Source organism: Narcine bancroftii, chromosome 2, assembly GCF_036971445.1.
Source record: "Narcine bancroftii isolate sNarBan1 chromosome 2, sNarBan1.hap1, whole genome shotgun sequence".
NCBI classification, from domain to species: domain Eukaryota; kingdom Metazoa; phylum Chordata; class Chondrichthyes; order Torpediniformes; family Narcinidae; genus Narcine; species Narcine bancroftii.
Genome location: NC_091470.1, coordinates 84,327,074 through 84,351,547, shown reverse-complemented (window position 1 = coordinate 84,351,547; position 24,474 = coordinate 84,327,074). Strand labels below are relative to the sequence as shown.

General features: G+C 39.7%; 1 protein-coding gene across 11 annotated transcripts in view; it reads left to right on the top strand.

Annotated features, from left to right (window-relative positions):
- Window positions 1–24,474, top strand: part of tmem62 (transmembrane protein 62) — a 72,651-nt gene that overhangs the window by 29,746 nt on the left and 18,431 nt on the right. For all 11 annotated transcript variants that reach the window (XR_011351459.1, XM_069917329.1, XM_069917326.1 and 8 more), the window contains 5 exons: window positions 705–846; window positions 2,368–2,492; window positions 9,046–9,168; window positions 11,862–12,017; window positions 16,808–16,967. Coding sequence is in view for 10 of the 11 variants with exons in the window: in XM_069917329.1 (XP_069773430.1) it covers window positions 705–846; window positions 2,368–2,492; window positions 9,046–9,168; window positions 11,862–12,017; window positions 16,808–16,967 (706 nt within the window). In the remaining variant the exon portion in view is untranslated. The remainder of the gene's footprint in view (window positions 1–704; window positions 847–2,367; window positions 2,493–9,045; window positions 9,169–11,861; window positions 12,018–16,807; window positions 16,968–24,474) is intronic.

Here is a 24,474-nt window from a genome sequence, read left to right as displayed (position 1 = left end):
TTATTATGCTTTGTGACTGTAATCCTACTGTTCTTCCATTTGGGCACATTTTCCAAGGAGTATGTGGGCTTTTTATTTGTATGGCATCAGTACTTAACAATGTTAAAGATGATTTGTTACTTGTAGGTCCATTGTGCAAGATCATTGATATTTTCCTGTTTTCTGTCACAGACCTGTTTTAACAAAATTCTTCTTTGGTATAATTTGTAATTTTGAAGCATTGAAATAAATAGTGTACAACATTAGCCCTGGCACTGACCACTGGGAACATCACTTCCACTTTCTGTCAGTCTCCTGTATCGCTTCACATTTTGTAGCAGCTTACTGTTGCTTATTCCTGACATCCTAACAATTATTATTTTGTGGTAATTAGAAATCGAGAAATATTGTGGTTATTTTCCTTTTGTTGCATTTTTTATACCTTCAGTTTCTATATGAATATTCATTACTTTTTTTGAGGGGAAACTTCATTATTTTTATTCCGTTGAAGCTAACTGGTTATATGGTTCCCTGGACTGGTTCCATTTCTCTACTTAAATGCAGAAATCCGATTTGCCCAGTAACAAATGTGTAAGGGGACCTGTTTAATGTGATTCATGATTATTCGCAAGATTTTAGATGATAAAATGTCAACCTTAGTTTTTATTTTAGAAAAATGATACATATTGATCCTTACCATTGGCTTTATGCGGTTCTTCCTACAGGAAATACTCAGGTGCTCAAAGGGAAGGTTCCTTCCATTATGTACATTGGACTCCTTTTGGAAATTATTCCTTCATCTGTGTTGATGCCACACCAAGTCCTGGTCCCAAAAGACCATTTAATTTCTTTGGGCTCTTGAATCAGGTGAGGAACATGTGTAGATCAATATGGAGTAATTGGGTGAGGACAGAAGTTGGATGGCGGAGGGAGTGGTGAGATTTATGCCAAAAGGAAGAAAAAGAGCTGAAGTAAATTGAAGATCTTGCTATAAAGGACTTGAATTTCTGGGCATCCAGAGAAGTGGTCAACTTTGTTCTACTGGAGTTAAACCAACTTGTGCTAGGTGGGGTTGAAAGTGGGATGGAGGGTAGGTTTTCAAAGAGCAAATGCAGAACTGGTCTCTCACCTGGAGATTTGCACCAGCGAGTGCCCACAGGCATCTCGGCTTCATTTTTCCTTCCCCTCAGATCCCCACAGTGTGGTGGGGGCTTGTGACAATCCAACCTCTCTTTGATCAGCTCCTTAGTTACCAGCTCTTTTTCCTCGATTGTTAAACAACTTGACTTTCTCAAGTTACCATAATTGGAAACTGTGTATTAGATTCTTCAATTATCAGTATGCAGATTATTCAATGCACATGAGTGCCCCAGAAATAATGTTGAAACTCATCTGTCTTTTCAGCTGGTCTTAAGGATTCTGTGTAGCTTTTTAAAAATCCAATATCTATTCTTTATCAATAACTTTAACCAATCCTCATCCCTTTATTTGAGGTTAAGAGATCCCAAGCATATTTGTTCTTAAACCTTGAGTTACCTCCCAAATACTCCACAGATGTCTACCCAGGTGCTTTCCCAGCTTGGTGTGACTTGCCTTTCAGAGCAGTTGATCTATTTTGTGTGTATTCAGTAATTGACGTTTTCTTCCATAGTTATCTATCATTGATTAAAAATAGGCCAATCATTGTGAGGAATGGATAAATAGAACAAACATGTGTTAAGTGAATTCAAGAGCTTCCACAATATTGGACATTCAAAATGTTTTTACAGCCAATGAGGTGTTTTGAAGTATAGTCACAGCTGTAACTTTTGGAAGGGTAGCAGGGAATCTGAACATAGAAAGCTCCCAAAGACACCAATGTTTTAATGGTGAACTAATCTGCGTAAGTGAGGTTGGTTAAATTAGTATGTGTAATGTTTATGTTGAAAAAAATATAATTGAGCCTGCCGGTTCCACTGCAGTGCTTTTATGTCAGAGGTATTATCTTTATTAAGAAGCATTAAAGCAAAAGCTCATTATTCCTCCCAGCCAGTTGTCTAAGCTTGAAAGGCGAGCCAAAGAAAAACAAAGGATTTCTTCAGCTGGAACCAATTTTTATCTTATGGCTGTTTATTGAACTTTGTTTGCTTCATTTCTTATATTACCTCAATGACTATTCTACAACAATAATACATTGGACACAAAATCTTCTAGGCATCCTGTGTTTGTCATCTACTCTACTCCTTCTTTCTTTAGTGTATGGGCATCAGCTTTCAAATTAAATGCCAAAGCACATTTTAGGGATACAATCTGCTCTGTAGGGTTAGGGTAAAAAGTCATATGGCTGGAAAATGTATATGGGGAGGTGAGAAAACTAAAACATTGATAGAATGTGCTTGTACTTCACAGAACAAGATTAATGAATTATCAAAACTAGCATCTGAAACAGTCTATAGTAATCAAACTATTTGGTTCAGCCATTATACCACCTCCACAATCATCTCTGCCTCTCCTGGATTACAGCACATCATGAGGTAAGAGTTTTCTGTTTCTTGTTAAAATTCATTCATTGATATTGGAATAAAAATGTAAATTGAGCCAGTTCCACCGCTAAGTGGATTACTGTTGGTCTGAATCCTCCTTTGCTCCACGTACCTCAGTACTCAAGCTGAAATAAAAATCTGTCCATCATAATACTGACATTTTTACTTTTACCAGTGACTGGGGTTTGTTTAAAGAAGCATATTCCATGATGTCACCCTGACGGCTTTACTATCATTCTTGATTTGCCCACCAGAAGAAATAGTTTCTGAACATATTCACCATCAAGTTCTGTAATTATCAATTCAGTTACATTATTCCCAGATCTTTTAAACCCTGGGAGATACAAACTCTGTAGTTTCAAATATACTTTTACATTTAAAATTAGCCTGAAAATTCCAGCAAATGGAGATTAAAATAGTCACTCTCCCCCACTTCTGCCATGGAAATGCCCTGTGCCCAGTCAGAACCCCAGTCAGTGCTCTGGGAATGCTCAGACCCAGTCAGAACTTAGGTCAGCACCCCATATTCAGCATTTCATCCTTCATTATTTCTGCCACCTGCCACTCGACCCCACCAGTACATTCCCATCTGCAGGGAATGTTCTCTCCCTTATCCTCTCATCTCCCCATGGCCACCAGTACTTTACCCTGCAATCATATGAAGTGCAACAGCAGTTCTAGCACCTCCTCCCTCACCACCAGGGTCCTAAACAGCCCTTTCATGTGAAGCAAAGGTTCATATGCACTTCTTCTATCACATTTACTACATTCAGTGCTCCCATTGTGGCCTCCTCTGCATCAGTGAGACCAAGCACATTCTAGGGGACCATTTCACAGAGCCTCTACACTCTGTCCACAGTAACCACCCTGAGCTCCAAGTTGCTGCCATTTCAACTCCCCTTCCCATTCCCACACTGTCCTGTCCATACTTGGTATTCTCCACTTCCAGAGAGATGCTCAATGTAAACCATAGGAACAAAACCTCTTATTCCTCCTGGAATATCTACAGTCCAATGGAGCCTTTGGAGTCTTCACCTTTCTTTTCTCTCTTTCAGTTCTATCTGGTCTCAAATTGCACTGCTATTGTCACTTCTTATCAGTTTCCAACACTGGCAACCTTTGTCCCTACCTATCACCCAATATGGCTCATCTTCCTCCTCCTTGTCCTTCTTGCTCCCTGTGTTTGATACCATCCAGTCAACTGCCTCTGTCTGTCATCCTTCCCTCTCCTCCACATTCTCAGTTTTGATGAAGGGTTTCAACCCCCAATGCTGACCATTATTTTTTCTACCAGTGATGCTGGTCGACCTGTGTTGCTCCAGATTCTGGCATCTGTAGTCACTCATGTATAACCAAGCATTGAGAACTCACTTTGCGCTGATCAAAGTCAGAAAGTCTTAATTTTATCTAGTAGAAATTATGCAGAATATCACAATAGAATGACTACATACATCAAAGAATTACAGAAGGGGGGGGGGGGAAATTTCTCATCAACTCTTCTAGCAAGTCAAACAGAAATGAGTTTTTTCTGTACTCTGCACTTTGTCCTGAACTATTTGACTTACTGTAACACTAGACTTTGCTTTATTATTGCCTGACCTGCTGAACTTGAGTATGGATTGACTTGCCTGGAGAGGTCATAGAACAAAACTTTTCTCTGTATCTTGATGTACATGATGATAAGCAATTTAATTCAATGAATCCTCCATTTACAAAAATTATGGGTGTACATTTAGTAGCTAATTACAGCACTGGGGCTCACAAATGTAGATCTTTCACACAGAAATGCATTGATTGCCTTGAGATATCTTTAAATACTTCTCATTCCTGGACTACTTGTGAAATGTAGCTGGGTAGGATTGAAGAGGGGAGTGTGTCATTTGAAGCTGTGAATGCACTATTTTCACATCTAAGGGAACAATGGAAGCAATTCCGATGAAAGTATTATGCTGACTACATTTTTAACATGCTTCATGTCCAATTCCAAGGGAAGCCAAGTTGACAGTCACACCTGCTCCTCTGTGAGATGTGAGGCATATTTAAATTGAATTACAGGACAACTCCTAGAATTTGAAAACCTTTTTGCAATATGGCCAGTGATTATTCTGTGCTTTTAACATCACAGGAGACCATTTAGCCCCTCTGGCTCCTACTAGAGATGATGATCTGGTTAGTCCAATTCCTCCACTATATTTCCTTGTACCCCTGCCTTGTTCTCTTTTAGATATGGTCATAAATGCCCCTTGAATTTTTTTTTTTTTGCCATTGATTTTCCAGCACATCTCTGATATGTGGGAGGAAGCCAGTGCAGCTAAAAGAAACCCCTGAGACCACAGAGCATGTAATCTTTCCGCCAACCACATCCAAATTCATTTGAACCTGGGACTCATGGACCCTGGAGCTATGAGCATGTACCATCTTACTGCCCACATATACACCCTTCAGCATTCAATGTCAAGTTGTGTACATTTTTCCTCTGGCTTAAAATGTCACCAATAATTTCACTACAGAACAAGAGAAAGTATTTGCATCTAAACTGGCCCCTTTCACAGTTTTGATGTTCACTTCAGGTCCTGTATTCTTAAAATAACCTTCATTGTTTAACTCAGACCAGTCACATTCCACAAATTCTTTCATTTGTGAAAATGGTGCAGGAATGAGAAACATTGGATTCTACTAGGTACCAGTATCTCATCACATACTTTTGCATTTGAGGCATTACAATACAGCCATTCTCTGACATGCGTCTGAGTTCCATTCTGACTGACTGGTTCGATCTCGAAATGGACTTAAGTCAGAAGTATTTTAGTATGGCATGTAGTCCCCAAGTTATTAGACCCCCACACTGTTCCCACCGCCCTGCACTCTCTCAACAACCTGCTATCAGTCCCCACATTGATCCACTGCTCCGCGCTCTCCCGACAGCCCGCTGTAAGTCCTCACACCGATTTCACTGTCCCGCGTTCTCCCGACAGCCCACTATCAGTCCCTCTCACTGCCATGCGCACTCCCAACAGCCCGTTATCAGTCCCCATACTGATCCTAGTGCCCTGCGCTCTCCCAACAGCCCACTATCAGTCCCCACACTGATCCCACTGCCCCGTGCTCTCCCGACAGCCTGCAATATCTGTGCAGCATTCTTTTATTCCTGAGAACTGAGTGAGATGCTATGATGTATACAGTGCCGATATGGACGCTGTTGTTAGCACTGGTGGGCTATGACCAAGCATAATTTTTGTTTATATTTTTAAAAAAATTATACAGTATTTTTGGTCGTATGTACAGAAGTTGCATAGGTTGTAAGTAGGGGAAAGTCTGTAGTCTTGAATTTACAGTGGAGAAACAGACCAGCTGAATTGATCTGCTCTGATCTTCATGTTCCCCACAAATCTTTGCAGTGCTTGCTTCAGGCAACTGTTTGCATTCCATTCCAAACTTGCGTCTCTTATCACACATTGAAAGCTTTTAAGACCTTGCTCAAACCCCTGGTATCTGCACCACTTCTCCCTTATTTTCCTGACAAGTGAAAGATTCAGTCCTTTAACTGGGCTAAATCACAAGAACCTTGATGACTTGCAGAGCTTTGGAAGAAATGTTTAAAAAAAATTGTCACTGTGTTTTAAACATGGATATTCTGGAAAGGTACCTGCAGATTGGAGAGCAGAAATATGGCCTCACTATTTAAGCAAAGAAAGAGTGGTAGGGAAATGCAGAAATATATCATAAAAACTATAATACAGTACACCTCAAGAAATAAAATATTAGATTAGATAATTGGTTAGCATGGTCAAGTTGGGCCTAAGGGCCAGTTCTGCGCTGTACAATGAAATCTATCTCTATAAATTCTATCAAGTTTTAAATTTCACAAACTTTTGATATTTACAGTATTCCAAAAAATTAATTCTCTCTTTCTATGAAGCAGACTAGTGGGAACAGAACAGATCTTCTCAACTCTAGAGTTAGCATTTAAAGCTTCCTGAGTAAATATGTTAGAAAATTGACCTACCTGAAGAACGTTGATCAGAGAGCAATCTCATTTGAAGGCAGGGTGAACAAAGCAAATAGAAATAACATTGTCTCAGGTCCACTATGTATGGTCTTTAGATATAAATTGAACTAACTTGATAAGTAATTTAGTAATGCCATGACTTTGAAAAGCAGAAATAATGTTCCAATGAATGAAGTAAGCAAAGCCCTGACTCGTGGCAAAAATCCACTTTAGCTTGTATCTCTGATGGACCACAGTGGTTCCAGAGGATTGGAAAATTGCAAATATCACTGCACTCTTTAACAAAGGAGAGAAGCAAAAAACAGGAAGTTACAGGGTGGATGGTCTGATTTCAGGGGATGCTAAGATTTATCATGACCAATATTAAGGATGAGGTTTTTGAAAACATGAAGGCAGAAGATGAAATAGGAAGAATGCAGCATAGTTTCCTTCAGGGAAGATCTTGTCTGATAAATCTGTTGGAAGTTCAGTCCTTGAGGATGGTGAGGCCACATTTGGAATATTGTGTGCAATTCTGGTTGCCTAACTGCAGGAAGGATGTCAATAAGATTGAAAGAATGCAGAGATTTACTAAAATGTTGCCAGGAGTTGAGTTACAGGGAAAGATTAAATAGGCTTGGACTTTATTCCTTGGAGTGAAGAAGAATGAGGGGAGATTTGATAGAGGTTCACAAGATTGAGAGGTATAGACAGAGTGGTTGCAAGTAGGCTTTTTACTTAGATTGGGGAAATAAATTTGAGAGGTCATAGTTTTAAGCTGAAAAGGGAAAGGTTTTAGGGGGAACATTAGGGAAAAGTTCTTCACTCAGAGGTGTGGGAGCGCAGAATGAGCTGCTATCCACTGAGGTGAATGAGGGCTTGATCTTGCGCTATAAGAATAAATTGGATAGTTACATGGATGGGAGAGGTCTGGAGCATTATGGAATGGGACCAGGTCAGTGGGACTAACTAAATGATGATAGGCACAGGCTAGAAGGACCAAATGGCCTGTTTTCTGTGCTGTAATGTTCTATGTAACAAGCAGGAGAGACAAAGGAGAATCTGGATTTTTACAAGGTCTTTGACAATGTGCCACACTTGAGGCTGCTAAATAAGATAGGAGCCCATTATATTACAGGAAAGGTACTAGCATGGACAGAAAACTGGCTGACTGGCAGGAGGCAAAGAGTGGGAAAAAGGGACCTTTTCTGGCTGGCTGAAATTGACTAGTGATTTTCTGCAGGGGTCAATGTTGGGTCCACTACTTATCACAATGTATGTAAATGATCTAGATGTTGGAATTGACAAATTTGTGGCCAGGTTTGTGGATGATATGAGGATAGGTGGAGGGATGTGTTGTGTTGAAGCAGGAAGTCTGCAGAGTTGAACAGGTTGGAAGAATGAGCAAAGAAGTGATAGATGGAATACAGCACAGGGAATTGTATGGTTGTGCACTGTGGTAGAAGAAATAAAAGCCTGGGCTATTTTCTAAATGGGGAGAGAATTCAGGGAGGAGCTCCAAAGAGACTTGGGAATCCTAGTGCAGGATTCCCTTAAGGTTAATTTGTAGTAAGGAAGGCAAATGCAAATCTTAGCATTCATTTTGAGAGGACAAGAATATAAAAGCTGAGGCTTTATAAGGTGCTGGTCAGACCACGTTTGGAGAACTGAGCAGTTTTGGAAGGATGTGTAGATGTTGGAGAGGGTCCACAGGAGGTTTATGAGAATGATCCCAGGGATGAGAATGTTAATGTGTGAGAAGCGTTTGATGGATCTGGGCTTGTACTTCCTGGAGTTCAGAAGGATGAGGGGGATCTCATAGAAATGTACAAAATGTGAACCAGCTGGATAGAGTAGGCATGGACAAGATGTTTCTGGTTGTGATATAATCTCAGACTGGGGACACAACCTTAAAATAAAAGGACATTTCCTTAGAATAGAGAAGAGAAGAAATTTCTTCAGCCAGAGGCTGGTGAATTTGTCAAATTTGTTGCCATAGACAGCTGTGGGGGCCAAGTCATTGTCCTGCAACAGGCTTTATAGAGTTGAGGAAAAATACATCAGCCACAATTCAAATGGCAGAGCAGACTCAATAGGTTGAAATCCTCATTCTACTCCTATGTTTTACACTCTCTACTTTAAGATAATCAAACTGACTGAAATCTGTGGGCAACTTGATGTGTTTAAGATTATTTAATGGAATTGATAATGAATAGACTGAGGGCAAAGCTGTTCAGAGTAACAAAAGGAAGCAGTTAGCCCTAGAACAGATGGTAGAACTCAGTTTGCTCTGAACGCAGCTCTGGCTATTATGCAAACCCTTCTGTCCGTCCTCGTCTCTCAACTCCATTTACATTTACCACTGCCGCAGAAAAGCAGCCAACATATTAAAAGACCCAGCTACAATCTCCTTACCCTCTTCCCGATTGGAAGAAGATTCACAAGTGTGAGATCATCTCCCACCTGATTCTAGGACATTTTCTGGCTGTTATCACGTTCCTGAATGAAGCTATGCTTGTGTACAAGCTCATTAGATTAAACTTCTCTCTCTTGCAGTTCTGCTGTTGCCTATCTCTGTGGACATCTCCATACACTGGGTGGCTTCATGCCTGTTCTACACAGCAGGAACGGATATGGGACGTTGGAGCTGGAGCTGGCTGACTGGATGGACAACCGGAGGTTAGAATCTCTGAACTCTATCATTCCTAGCAATAATTGAGGGGATCTTTGGGAAAATGTTCTCACTGCAGCACTTTGAACTTGATTCATTGTTTCATTTTTTTTTAATGCTTTTACTTCTGGTAAAGTTTTGGTGAATGGTATTCAGGAGACCATGATGGTTATGGTGGTTTTTAATCCAGAAATGCCTTTGTTTTCACCTGTGGTAGATAGATTAACCATGAGTCACATGCTATGGTCCATCACGTGCATTAATTCTTTCCATTTTATTCGTGGAAGGAAGCTAGTGGACCTTGAATGTTTTTGTGGTACCAAATTATCACTTGCACTCTTGGTGCTTGGAATCCAGTCTTTGGTGGGAAGGATGGGGGTCTACGGGGCATTAACTTTATTTAACAGATCATTTTGGAGACCATCGAACATGTAATTTCATGGCACAGAAGGAAGCCATGATTGGACTGGCTCTATTAAAGAGTATACCAATTAATCCAAGGTTGCTTGGTGCCTTTCTCCAGTACCTTGACATTCTTCTTGATTTACTCATGCAATTTGGGCTTGTTGAAATGTGGCTGCAGTTTGTGAGGTGCAAATGAACAGGCATTAAGTCACCTGGAGCGTAACCTATGGTTTAAAAATTGTTTGTCATCCTTTGCTTAATTCTATTCATAGTCTTGTACAACAATGAACCGACTCCCAAAGTAGGGAATCCCAGAACATTACCCAGTTGTGATAAAGGTATCTTGATGTGCTTCCAAGGGAACTATGAATTCTTGGTTTTCCATGTGACTAATGTCCTTGTCCTTGAGATGTACCTGTGGACTTTGAGGTGCTCTATGATTCAGTTGCTGCAATACATGTAATAGGTACTATATTTTGTAGCCATGGGACAGCAGTGGTGAAGGTTTAAATGCTTGTAATATTGGTGGGGAAAACAGTCAATTGGCCACGTTGTTCTGGATTGAATTTAAATTTAGACATATAATGCAGTAGCAGACCCTCCTGGCCTATGAACCCATGTCCCCAAATACACCAATAAATCTACAATCTCCCCAACAACCACCATATATGTTTGAAGGGTGGAAGGAAACCAGAGCACTTGGGAGACATGGGGGAAAACATGCAAACCTCTTATGGACAGCGCCAGATTCAAACCAAATCACTGGCACTCTTATAGCGTGACATTAACCGCTCTGCTAACCATGCCTACCCTGCGTGTTGTACTCTTCCAGGCAAGTTAAAAGTGTTCCAGCAAATACCTGATATGGGCCTGAGAGGGAAAATAATTTGGGAGAAGAGGTGAATATGCAGCTTCTGTCCTGTTTCTGTAACCACTATGTTCATGCATCTGCACCAATGAAAGTTCTGGTAATGGGAACACCTAGAATATTAATGGAGGAGTTCAATGATGGTATGTTGTTGGATGTGAAAGGGAACTGGTTGGACATTTATTTTTGAGATAAGGATGGTGAATGCCTGGCACTTGTGCAACATGAAGATAACTTATCAATCTGCAGATGATTGCCACAGCCAAACATGTAAAGCCAAATATAATAGATGTTACTTATCTCTCTGCCAAAGACAATACCAGATTAAACAAAATTTCTGCCTGGATATGATCCATACCCCTTCACCTCCTGCATATTCTTGTCTCTGGAAATGCCTTGAGATGCCACTTTTGTACCTGCTTCCACCCAGGCAGCCTATTCCAGGCACCTACAACACTCTTGAGTTTTTTTAAAAAATTCTGCTCGTACGTTTTTAAACATTCCCCCCCCCTTGCCTTGTATGCATCCAGTCTGATACCAATAATTTAACTCTTGGGAGGAGTGGTGGATTGATTGTCTGCCCCACCTATTTTTCTCATAATTTATTTTATTTATTTTGATTGTCACATGTATCAAGATAAAAGATGAATTTTGCATGACATTCAAAGACTGGCAGAATCACCATGCCATTGTTGTCTTTTTAAAAAAAAAAGACAAAGAGAAGACAAGAAATTTAGTTCCTTCAGAGAAGGCCAGTGGACGAGGGTCTCGATACCGCTTCCATTGTAGCCACTCCTGCTCTCCACGGCACTTCCTTTACCCTTGGTCTTGATTTCTTTATTTAAGTGTAATCTTAAAAGTGGGTCATAGAGTTGAGTCATCCTATCTTAGTTTACTAATTGTGGGTGGCTTTGTCGGTTATTTAAAGTTATTAGTTAGAAGTGCAGGGCAAGGAATGGAGGAGTATCATTGCCATATAACTAATGGTTGATGCCATACCTCAGCATAAAATTGTCAAAGGGTAGTGGAGAGAATGGATGGAGTTGGGTTCCACCAAAGGTAAGGATATAGCTAATGGTGAAAAAAACATGGCATGCAATAGCAGAAGAGATTCCAGGAGCAGGCAGTGACATGGAGAAGAGGTGCCTGAGGAAGATTCAGTGCTGGTAGAAGAATGTCTGAGTTATCAGAATCTGGCCAATTTTTTTTTTCCAAATAAATGGCCCTGGCATTACAACCACTTTATACCAGCTAATTCATTAGAAATCAAGAATGGAGCAGAACCTCCCCAGGCTTTGCTCAGCAAGGGTGATGTGACTTTTAGTGGGAACTCACTTGACATTTGTTTTTCTCCTTGAGCCTGTTTAGACTTAACCATTAAATCTTAAACTTAGAAATTCTGAATTTTTGTTCGTTTGCATTTGGCAGGTACCGCCTATTGGTATTTGACCATGATCTGTTCAGTTTTGTGGATCTGAAGTTTGACACGTGGCCAGTAGTTGTCATCACAAATCCAAAATCTACTCTTCATAGTAGCCCTGCACATGAGCCACTGGGAAAAATCAAGCACTCGACACACATCAGGTATGAGCTGATCTCTCTCTTCAGCTGCAAAGATTTTGGGTGTGTTTTTTATAACTTGAGTCAAATAATTTTAGTGTCAGCTATGTGATGGATACAAGGACTAAGCAAAGTCATTTAACCTATCGTGGATTCCGTCATGCATTCAAGAAACATTTAAAAAAAATTGAAGCTATAAATAAATGGGTAACTCTTCCAATAACATTGATCGGAAGAGTGAACTGTATTAAAATAAATATATTCCTGCATATATAACTCTTTCAGACTCTTCTGATACTATTGCCACAGAAATTCTTTCAAATCTGAGTAAGTTTCTCTGGAGAGGTAAGTTAGCCAGAATCTCCATGGAAAAAATTAACTTGGAAATATCATATGGGAGGGTTACAACTCCCAAATTTTAAATATTACTATTGGGTGGCCCAGATTAAATTTGTCACTTCCCTCTTTGACAGAAGAGACAAGCCTTCATGGGTGGAAATTGAACTGCACAAAGTCACAGAGAGAGAGAGAGTAGCAGAGGATTTTGTATATAAATGGGACAGTAAATCTATTTTTGGTGGAAAGGAAACACCATTAATAAAGCATAAATTGAATAATTTAATCCAAAGGAAAATAACTCCAAAAATGCCCTTGATTTAAAAAAAAATCAATTCCTTTAACAGTGGATAATCAAATTCTATATACGTGGTCCCATAAATGGATCAGGCATGTATGTAGAAGATTGCTATGTTCAAGGGCAATTAATGTCATTTGAACAGTTAAAAAATAAATACAATCTTCTACTTCCAATTAAGAGCTTTTTTCAGAGATGAATTAGGACCGACCATGATTTTACCAGAATCTGATTCGAAAGGGCAACTCAAAGAAGTTCGCATCAGTATTTTCTACTTCAATCAGGTACTCCTAGTCCAGAGGAGTCAGGACTGCATAACTAGTACAATTAATCTAAGACATAGACTGGTGCAATATAATTTTTTTTGCATCAGCTGTATCTTACCCTGCAGAAATTGCAGAAATTAAATTCCAATATATCTGATGTATGTTTTATGTGTGGGGAAGAAACAGGAACCTTTTTACATTCTATCTGGTCATACACTAAAGTGAAACCCTTTTGGAGAAAATGTAAGAATTTTATTAAACTAGATCATTGGGAAACGATTGCCACAAAGCCCAGAATTGTTTCTCCTGGGAAATATTGTAGACATTGGACCTAAAATGAGTATGTCTAAGTACCAATTAGAATTCTTAAAGTTGCATTGGCGGTGTTCAGGAAATGTATTGCAGTTACCTGGAAGTCTTATTCCCTTCTGGACATAGCCCGATGGAATGAGGAAATGAATAGTTGTATTCCTCTGGAGAAAATTACAATTTAAGAAAGAAGTACAATATGTTTTTGCAGCTATGGCAGCCATATTTGCAGAACTGGGTTGAATATTTAAGATGCTTATTGTGTTCTCGAGTCTTTGCATCCCTGTTCTTTTCCACATTTGAGATCCAGGTAAGAAAACGAGCTAGACTTTCTGGACCGGATTCCAGATCCTGACAGCTCCTCTTTTGTGATTTCTTTTCTTTATTCACTTTCTCTTTCTCTTTTATTTTCTAACTTCCTTCTATCTTGGGGACTTATTTGGGGGAGGAGAGGAGGGATTGGGGAGTTGGAAACATGGACAACCTGTATCAGTGATTCTTTTTTTTAAACTTTATGTATCCGCAATGGTTAATTCTTGATACTTGTTTAGCCACAAAATTAAAATAAATAAAAATGTCTGTGCAAAATTGTAATGTGAACTGTTCACCCTTATGTTTGTGACCTTGATATCAAGTTGATAGGGCAAATGGGGCTTCTTCTATCACACAGTTCTGCACAGAAACAGACCTTTCAGGCCATTGTGTCCATGCTTACTATCAAGATACAAGATACTTTTATCAAGTTTATTATCATCCAAATGTCCAAGTACAACCCAACACAACACTGTTCTCCAGTCCTCGGTGCAAAACACGCAGATGTACAACCAGATATAACACACATACTGACAAACAGTACATATTTAGAACAAGCACTTAACATGACACATGGTGTCAGCAGAATCCTATGTTTTACCATATGCAGAACAAATACTTTGTAAACATGAGGGTCTCAGATGGTTAGTGTCATTCTGTTTTTATTGTCATTAATAAAACAGTGTAATATTACATGAAATTTCCTTTAGTCTGTTGTAGAGCAGACAAAGTGTCGCCATTGGTATTGCCCAGCACCCCTTACAGTAAAAGAAAAGGAAGCAAAAGAGAGTCACTTCAGAGTCACTGAGTGTCTGTGGATTCACCTCCAGTACTCCCATCACCTCCATAGCTGTACCGACTCTTATTTTATCCGTTGGAAACCCATGCCCCAGATACAAATCTCCGATATGATCAGAAACCTTTGGGAGCACTTCTTGCTATCAGCACCCACTCGAATCCAAGTTCCAATACCTGGTTCCCAAGAGCCAGTCTCCAGCAGCCCACAGCCTATGTGAGTGCTTTATCCATCAAGCCCCTCGCTGCTTCACTGACATGGTCACCATCTTGTAGGGTCAACTATGCTTCTCCAAAACAAGAAGCTGATTGTTGATTTCTGGAAGAGAAAACCAGATGTGTATGATTCAATGATCATTGGGAGATCAGACATGGAGAGGGTCAGCAAATTTAAATTCTTGGGAGTTACTATCTCAGAGGATCTTTCCTGGACCCAACACACTAACGGATTGTGAAAAAAGCACATCAGTACCTCTACTTCCTCGGGAGTTTGTGGGGGATTGGCGTGACATCGGAAACACTAGCAAATTTCTACAGATGTGTGGTGGAAAGTGTGCTGACCAGTTGCATTATGGTATGGGCACACCAATACCCCTGAGCATAAAGCCCTGCAAAAGGTAATGGACACAGTCCAGTATATCACCTTCCCACCATTGAGAACATCTACGGGAAATGCTGCCGTCGGAAAGGAGCAACAATCATCAGGGATCCACACCACCTAGCACACTCTCTGTTCTCGCTGCTGCCATCAGGAAAGAGGTGTAGGTGCAACAAGACTCACACCACCAGGTTCAGGAACAGCTACTCTCCCTCCACCATCAGACTCAACAACAAACTCAAATCAGGGACTCATCTAAGGACTCTTTTGGACTTTTTTTCTCCATTTTGTATTGCAGTCAGTTGTTACCATTTGTTTATTTGTTTGCATGTGCATATAGTGTACAGTTTTTTTTTCACTATTAGTGGTAATTCTGCCTGTCCTGCAGGAAAAAGATAAAAAAATACGTGATGTTATGCATGTTCTCTGACAATAAATTTTAATCTATACATCTTCTCTGTGGGAGAGTGTTCTCCCCACATCTGGTGCCCTGCACTGGTCCACTGGTAGGCTGCTCCCCTGAAGTCTGAATTTCCTTGAGGCCGCTGCAAGCATAAATTCCTCGATCTCGGACACAGACCCTGTGATTGCCTAGATTCCCACTGTCTTTCTTGTTCCCTGTCTGTTCCTGAATCTCTGAAAAATGCCTCTTAAATGTTGCAGTTGTATCTGCTTCTACTACTCCCACTGTGGACTGCTCAGGCCCAAAACATTGACTGCTGTTTGTTGTCTCCTACTGAGTTTCTCCAGCACTTTTCTGTATTGCACCTCCTCAAATGTGATTTTCCCTTTCTATGGCTAACCTCCTAATAAAATGTCTACTTGTCAAGTATGGCCCCTTTAGCGCTCTTATTTTCTTTTACTAAAACACCTTGAGGAATGTAAAGAAAGCAGTGTATTTCAGCTTCCTAAACCTTGCATATTTTTCCTTTTTTGCTTTTTGAGTAAAGTTATAATATCTCTTATCATTCAAGGTTCCTGAAATTTGCCATCTTTATTTTTTGTCCTCACAGGAAAGTGCTGATCCTGTACTCAAATCAAGTGGTCTTTAAAAGACTCCCACGTCAGATGTGAATTCAGCCTCTCCCAATTTACTTCCTACAGTTCCTGCCAAATAATGTCGGAATTAGCTTTTTCACCCAAGGACCAGACTGATCCTCCTAAAACAGAGGGCATTCTGGTCACTGTACCCAAAATGCTCCCCACTGAAACTTCAATCATCTGTCCAGGTTCCTTTCCCAATACAATGTCTCATGTGACCCCATCACGAGTTGGACTATCAATAGTGTTTCAGGAAGGTTTCCTGGTTACACTGCCCCATCTAATTTTGCCCCATCTAAACTCCTTGTTAAGTCCTCAGTTCCACTCTAAGTTGGGGAAGTTAATATCATTCACTACATTAACTTTCTATGATTTGCCTTCATATCTGTTCCTCCACCCCACACTGGGTATTGGAAGGACTAGCATATTTTCCTCATTGTGATGCACCTTTCTTATTCCTGAGGTCTACCCATTTGGTCTCCCAAGATTTCCTGTTGGTGCATCTGTAAACTTGCCAATCAGGAATGCAACTGCTCCACCTCTTGCAATCCTCTCTGTCACAAAACATTGAGTTTTGAATTTTGTGACACCTGTCTATAAACAATAAATTCTGATTCTGAGTTGCCTCTCCTGTCCTTCCTCCCAAGTGTCTGTAATGAGTTATAGTTCCATGTCCAAATCCAGGCTCTTAACTCATTGACTTGCCTGTTACACACATTGATTTAAAATTAATGATTGACCTATTATTTGAAGTTGGATTATTTAGAGGTCTGGTGGCTGATGTGAAATACTGTATTCAAGTAATTATGGCTTTGTGGTCTTGTTACTGTTGGTAACATGGTTTCCATTTCCTCTTTAGGGTTTTGGCTTTCTCCCCTGCTCAAGTAACCTCAGTCCTTGTCAAAATTGATGGTGTCACAATGGGCAGTGCAGTCCATGTCAAAGGTCCACTCCATACACTTCTTTGGAGGCCCAAAGATTACAGGACAGGAACACATTACATTGAAGTCCAAGCAAAGGTAACAAGATACATAGTTTTCTTCAATGCAAAACCAAAATATAGCAGATAAGAAAATTCTAGAATGGGAGAAAATACTAAAACTGCTCAGTGAGTCAGGCGGCATTTATGGAGATGAGCATTTATTTAGAGGGTAGGATCATGGTAGCTGAGTACAGAGCAAGACTTCTCTCAGACCACCTCCCCTGATCTTGACTATAGACATGCCAGATAAGCAGGACATGGCATATTGGTGGCATCTTAACACTTTGCAATTGAAAAAACCGGAGTTTTGTAGCTTTATAAGATCTCAAATAACTCAGTTTTGTGAGAACAACTGCCCCTCTACTGCAGATAAATTTCTTCTATGGATCACCCTCATGGCGAACTTGAGGGGGTCAGATAATTGGGTATGTGAAGGTGGTCAAGAAAAATTATATGAGGGAAGTGGAGGAATTGGAAAAGGTTATTACCCAATTAGGCCTAGAGGACCATTACAGAGCTCTCACAAACAAGAAATTGGGATATAATGTGCTTCAGACGTTAGTATGGAAAAGGCTATTATGAGGTCGAGACAAAAATATTATGAGTTGGGGGAGAGAGCACATAAGGTACTCGCTTGGCAGTTGAGGACAGAACAAGCCTCTAGAACAATTGATGCAATACAAATGGGGAATGGCCAGGTCTTGTCCAAACCAAAGGAAATTAATGAGACCTTCAGAGAATTTTATGGATTATATAAATCTGAATTGTCTGGGGACATCAATCAAGAGGATGAGTCCTGGCCAGATAAGATCTCCCCTGCCTCAACCCAGAAGAACTAGGTAAAGCACTGAGTGCGCTGCTAACAGGCAAGTCTCTGGGGGAGGACAGGTTCCCGCCTGAGTTCTATCGAGAATTTAAGGACCTATTAACGCTTCTGTATATGGAGGTGATAGACCAGGCTAGGCAAACAAGGTCCTCGCTGGAATCTTTTACAGTGGCGATTGTTACGACAATTTTGAAGAAGGGTAAGAATCCACTTATGCCCTCTTCCTATTGGCCAATTTCTCTGCTGAATACCGATGACTAGATCCTTGCCAAAGCCTTGGCAAATAGATTGGGATTGCATTTGCCAAACTTGATAAACAAGGATCAGACAGGCTTTGTGCAGGGAAGGCAGCAGATAATATTGGCAGATTGCTGAATGTTATGCATCTGGCACAATCTAGAAATGAGAAAGGTCTGGCCATCTCCTTGGATGCAGAAAAGGCCTTCGATAGACTGGAGTGGGAATTTTTATTCAAGGTGCTGGAGAAGGCAGGGTTGGGACCAATTTTTCAAACCTGGATTAGGGCGCTATATCACACGCCCAAGATGAAAGTTGTAATCAATGTTCTACCATTACCTGCTGCAGTTCCCTCTCTCCCGCACTGATCCCGATCAAGGAAAGTCAAGAATGAGCACCGACCCACAAGCCGCCCGTTGAGCCGTGATGGTCTCTGTTTCTTTTCTCCTTTCTTTTTATTATTTGTATTCTTATTCATTTCCTTAATGTTACTGTTTGTTATTGTTATCGACATTGTAGCATGAATGAATTGTTTAGTTTTATAGGTGGGGGAGGGGTGAGGAATGATAAGGGCTTGTATATATGTGTGTGTATGTGTGTGTGTATGAATATATATATATATATATATATAGTCATTGTGAACTGCCATTGTTGGCAGATCGCGGTATATGACTACAAGCCTGTATGAAAAAATTATGAATAAAATATTCAAAAAAAAAGATGAACAATTATTTTCTTGAATGATAGGTTAGTGATGTAAGGTTTTAAGAGGAAGGAAAAAATTAGGTAAGGAAAAGAGAAAAACTCATGAGGGAGTTTGTGAGAGGATTGAATGAGGAAACATTAGATAATAGTGGGTCAGAACAAAAGGAGGTGTCCAATGCATGCTGCAGAAATGTTACCAATGTTTGAAAGAGATGGAAGTAATGGGTATGATGCAAAATTGTTGAATAAGCTGCCAAAATTTCCCAATCTGCTACAACTTCTAGCATTTCTTTCAGTATAAACCCCCTAGTTTTCCCAGCACTACCTCTTACATCGAGGTCCTCCCTCCCATCGTCTCCTTAACATCCATCTTTGGCATGTTACTTGTGTCACCACCATGAAGACTGACACAACATTCTTGTTCTGGGCCTTGGCTATTTCTGCATTACCCATTATTAATTCTCTACTCATCTTCTATTGTCCCAATGTTTACTTTAGCCACTGTTTTCTATTTTGTATATTAATAAAATTTTATTATCTCATTTTAACAGTCTATCATTCCTTTCTGGCTTTCTTGATTATTTTGTTCTGTGATGCCTTATGGAGTTTACCTAGTCTTCTAGCATCCCAGTACTTCTGGGCACTTGGTATGCATTACCTTTAAATTTGATGCCTTCCTTGATTTCTTCAGTTATCCAAACCGGCCTTACCCCATCTTGACTGTCCTTATTTTTAACTGCACTGTGGAAAAATCTCTTTGGAAGTCCTCCACTGACTCAGTTGGCTAACTTCCTCCCTCATCCTGTTTTAATGTTTATTTAGGTATAACACTGGTTTTAGGTCTTTTTCATCCTACATTTGTATTAGAAATTCAACCATACTGTGATCACTCTTTCCAAAAGGATCCTTAATGACATTATCATTAATTTTATCTGTCTTATTACACATGTTCCCGTGTGGATTTTGTCACCCGCTGTTCCAGAAAACTATTGTAGATATGTTCGATGAACTCTTCCTCAAGGCTGATTTGACCAATCAGTAGATTAAAATACCCCATGACTGCTGTTCTATTCTTTGATGTATCTGTTCTTTACTTATTGCCTGTGCTTCAGTAATGTTATTAATGGGTGGACTGGACTATTTTCACAGTGATTATTTTTTTAATGAAATGTATCTGTCCTAATGAATTCACCATTTTGCTCCTGAAAGCCTATCTTGTCTCTCACTGTCGTCCTGATCTCATCCTTAATTCAGAGCTACACACCACCTTCATTGCCTTTCTGCCTATCTTTCTGAATTCTCTGGATATTTAATTCCTATTCATCTCCACCCTGTAACCACATTTCTATAATGACCACCATAACATACCATTTTTACTGATTGGTCACCCAAGCTCATCAATTTTGTTTTGAAAGCTATGGGCATTCAGTCATTGACCTTTTACAATCTGGTTGCGATGTGATCCTTTCTGACTCCTTCATTTGACTTTTCTGCTTTTCATTTTTACTTCTTTAACTTCAGCTTCTGTCTCCATTTTACGTCCATCAGTCTTTCCGCAAGGCCATATTTGTTTAAACCTCTCCAACACAATGTCAGTAAAGCTTAGCTCCAGTAAAAGTCTCCTTCCCATATCTTCAATACCATCCCTGTTCTCATTAACCAAATAAATAGCCATGTTAAAAAGAATAATCAATCAACATGGAGTTGCAAAACAAACAAAATCAAAGAAACATCACAGCTGGATACAATAAAATACCAAAACCGAACTACATGTTGATATACAAAGAATGAAAATTCAACACATTATAATGATCAAATTCTGCACTATTGTTTATAAATATAAAATTACTTACTGTGCCGATTCTTAAAAATAGGAAACAAAGGAAAAGGAAAAAAGAAAAAGAGGTAATTCTCTAATATGATGTGACAGAATCATCTATTTTCCAAAAGCATTAATTACATGCAGATAAAACATTACATGATTCATCCAGAGCTTACTTCCTACCTGAAGGGATAAATGTCTTGTCATAAACATTGCTAGGAATACTGGAGATAGTGGTATTGAGGTTGTAAGTAATATCCTCCAGGGAAACACAACTATGCATTTCTGTCTTCCAGTGGGGAAGACTCAGTTGGGAATCAGGTTTCCAAGTAATGGCTATGCATTTCCTGGCCATCGCTAAAGCACGTTTAATAAATTTAAATTGATATTTCAACAACACCATTTTAGATCTTTTATCTGTTAATTTCCCCAATAAAAACAATTCTGGCACCTGATGGTATAGAATTCTAGTAATTTGTTCCAGGAGATTCCCCAAATTTTCCTAGAAGGATCTCACCTTGGGGCATGACCAGATCGAATGCAAAAAGATTCCTATATCTTGACTGCATCGAAAACATAAACATAAATTGGATAATTCAGATTTCAATTTATTTAATTTTTATGGAGTAAGGTACAGCTGATGCAAAAAAAATTATATTGCACCAGCCTATACCTTACATTAATTATATTGCTCATGCTGTCCCAACATGGGTCAGACCAGAAAAATTGATCAATTTCTATACCCAAATCTGATTCCCATCTCTTTCTTATCTAGCCCGTGTTTAGCGGCTTCTGCCTGAAGTAAGAAATATATTTTTCAGATAAATCTCTTGGTGATCTCCTTTCGAGCCAATGCTGGACCTAACTTATCCCTTAAATAAGATCTTAACGAAGATAGCAGAAAAAGGATGTATTTAAACCTCCAAATTTATTCCTGATTTGTTCAATTGTCCCTGCTCAAAACAATTTTCAATATATTTGATCCCACTCTGAGACCAAGTTTCTAGAATTTTATTATCAATTGTTAACGGAGTTAATTTATTTTGAACTTTGGGTGTTTTGAGTGTGAGGCCTCCCCTAACACCAGTTTGACCATTGAGTTTATTCCATATTGTAATAATGTTTTAGTAAGGGGGCTTCCTTAAGACCAGATAGTAATTTAGAATTCCGTTTATATATAAAATTTTCTGCTATTCTCTCACCAGCCTTACGCAGTTCCAACTTTTCTCAAAAAGACTCGTCACCCCTGACAAAGAGGGAGGAGTCGAACTTCATTTGGGTTGCCCAATAATTTTTTAAGTCTGGGAGCTTTAATCCTCCCAGTTCATAATTCCAGGTTAATTTATTGATAGAGACTGGAAAATTACCCTTCCACAGAAACTTGCTAATATATTTATTTAAATTCTGGAAGAAACATTGTGGTAATTCATTTTTGTACAATTGACCCTTCCAATCAAAGTAATTCGAAGAGTTATTCATTTATTCAAATTAGCATAATGTTCTGAAGCAAGGGAAGATCATTCAACTTCTATGTTATTATTTATCTTAATACCTAAATATTTTATATCATTAAGCAGCCACTTAACTTGAGAGTCTCTTTTAACATGATCATAATTCACACCTGTAAGGGGCATAAGTCTGCTTTTATCCCAATTAGCTTTATAGACCAAGAAAGTCCTGAAAAATTGCAGTTTAGACTGCAATTTTTGTAATGAACTCGCTGGGACTGTCAGATATATCAGAACATCATTAACAAATAGATTGATTTTATGTTCTTTGTGGTTAACCCTGGAGCCTTTTATGTCTGGATCTTGGTGGATAGATTCTCATTTCCTCAAAATTGGCCTCTTTCAATGGAGAATCTTAACCCAAAGACCAGACCTATCTTTATCCATAATTATCTTAAAATTAATGGCATTATGATCATTGGACCCAAAGTGTTCCCCTACACAGACTTCCATCACCTGTCCAGTCTTGTTCCCTTATGGAAGATCTAGTATTGTTTCTGATTATATTAGTCCCAAAACCACAGCACAACAGCTTTCTTAATGCTTTCAAGTTCAGGTTTAAATTCAATTTGAGCCAGGACATCAAAGGTTATGGAGAGAAGGGAGTGGGGAAAATAGATCAACTTGTGATTAAATGGCGGGTCAGTCTGGCTGTACATACAGAACCAGATGAAAAGGTGTTTCTCCAGACCACGATATACACAAACAAGGCGCAGCCAGTAATAATCACACTATAATGGCACTACCAATAAGTGGTAATTCTGCCTGACCTGCAGGAAGAAGATTCTCAGGCTGGTATGTGATGTCATGTGACAATAAATCTGAAACATGAATCTGAAAAATATTGATTAAAATAAATATTTATATATTCTGGGAGGATTTACTGTGTTATAGGATACTACTGTTCATCAATCTCTCAGCCTGTGGGAAGAAGCTATTTCCCAGTCTTGCTGTCCTTTGATTTTGATGCTCCTGTACCACCACCTTGATAGTAGTGGCTCAAAGGCACTGTGTGCTGGATGGAAAGGGTCCTCTAATATTCTTTGAGCCCTATTGAATCAATGCTCCCAGTGAATGTCATCAATAGAGGAAAGGGAGACCTCGTGATCTTCTCAGCCATTGTGATGATCCTCTGTTCAGACTTTGGTCTGATGCTTTGCAGTTACCAAACCATAGAATGATGCAGCCAGACAGAACACTCAATTGTGCACCTCAAAAATGTTGTCAAGATGGGGGCCAGTAGCCTTGCCTTCCTCAACCTCCTTAGGAAGTGTAGGTGCTGTGCCTTCCTGACTAATGAGAGATAATGTGAGGTCATCTATATGTGCACACCAAGGAACTTGATGCTCTGCACTCTTTCCATGACTGAATTATTGATGTGTAATGGAGAGTGATGGACCTTCATCCTCCTGAAATCCACAATTCTCTCTTTTGTCTAGTCCATTTTAAGTCCCAAGTTGGTTGTTCTTGCACCATTTTATGGCCTCCGCTCTGTAAACTGACCCATTATTGTTGCCAATGAGGCCAATTACAGTTATATCATCCACAAACTTAATTCTGCTGAACTGAATCTCAAAGCGCAGTTGTGGGTCAGCAGCTGAACAATAATGGGCTGAGCGGGTTAAGCACACAACTCTGAGTGCTCAGCAAAATGGGACTTGAGATTTTGTTGCCAACCTGGATGGACTGGGGTCTTTCAATCAAGAAGTCTAGAATCCATTTGCTGAGAGGGATGTTGAGTTCCAGCGAGGACAGTTTATACATCAGCCTCTTGAGGTATGATTGTGTAGATTGCTGAGCTGAAGTTAATGACTGAGGCATTGCTCTCTAGGTGGGTCGAGACAGAGTGAAGGGTTCAAGACTGTCACATCATCTGTGGACAAGTTGAATGGTAGGCAAACTGGGACAGGTTCAATACATTATAACCATATAACAATTACAGCACAGAAACAGGCCAGTTTGGCCTTTATAGTCCATGCTGAACACCTTCCCATGTTGAATATTTATGGGTTTTGGAGGGGGGGGGGTACTTAAACTGTGGAACAAAATTAGCTGTTGAACTTCTCATTAATGAGGTGCAAATTACACCGGATTGTTCAAGAAACACAGCAGCTCCAATAGTGGATAAGGACAATTAATCCTATATTTTTAAATTAAATTTTAAATTTAGATATGCAGCAGGATACGGTCCCTTCCAGCTCATGAGCTTGGGCCACCCAAATACCCAATTAACCAACAACCCCTATGTTTTGAAGAGTGGGAGTAAACGGGAGCACATAGGGGGAACCCAGGCAAACACGGGGAGAACCTACAAACTCCTTACAGTGCCAGATTTGAACTTGGTCGCTGATGCTATAATAGCTTGTGCGAACCGTACCATTGTTTGGGGGGGGGGGGTGGGGGGGAGTTGAGGCTTTGGCTCATATGGCTTCAGTGAGAAGAGGTT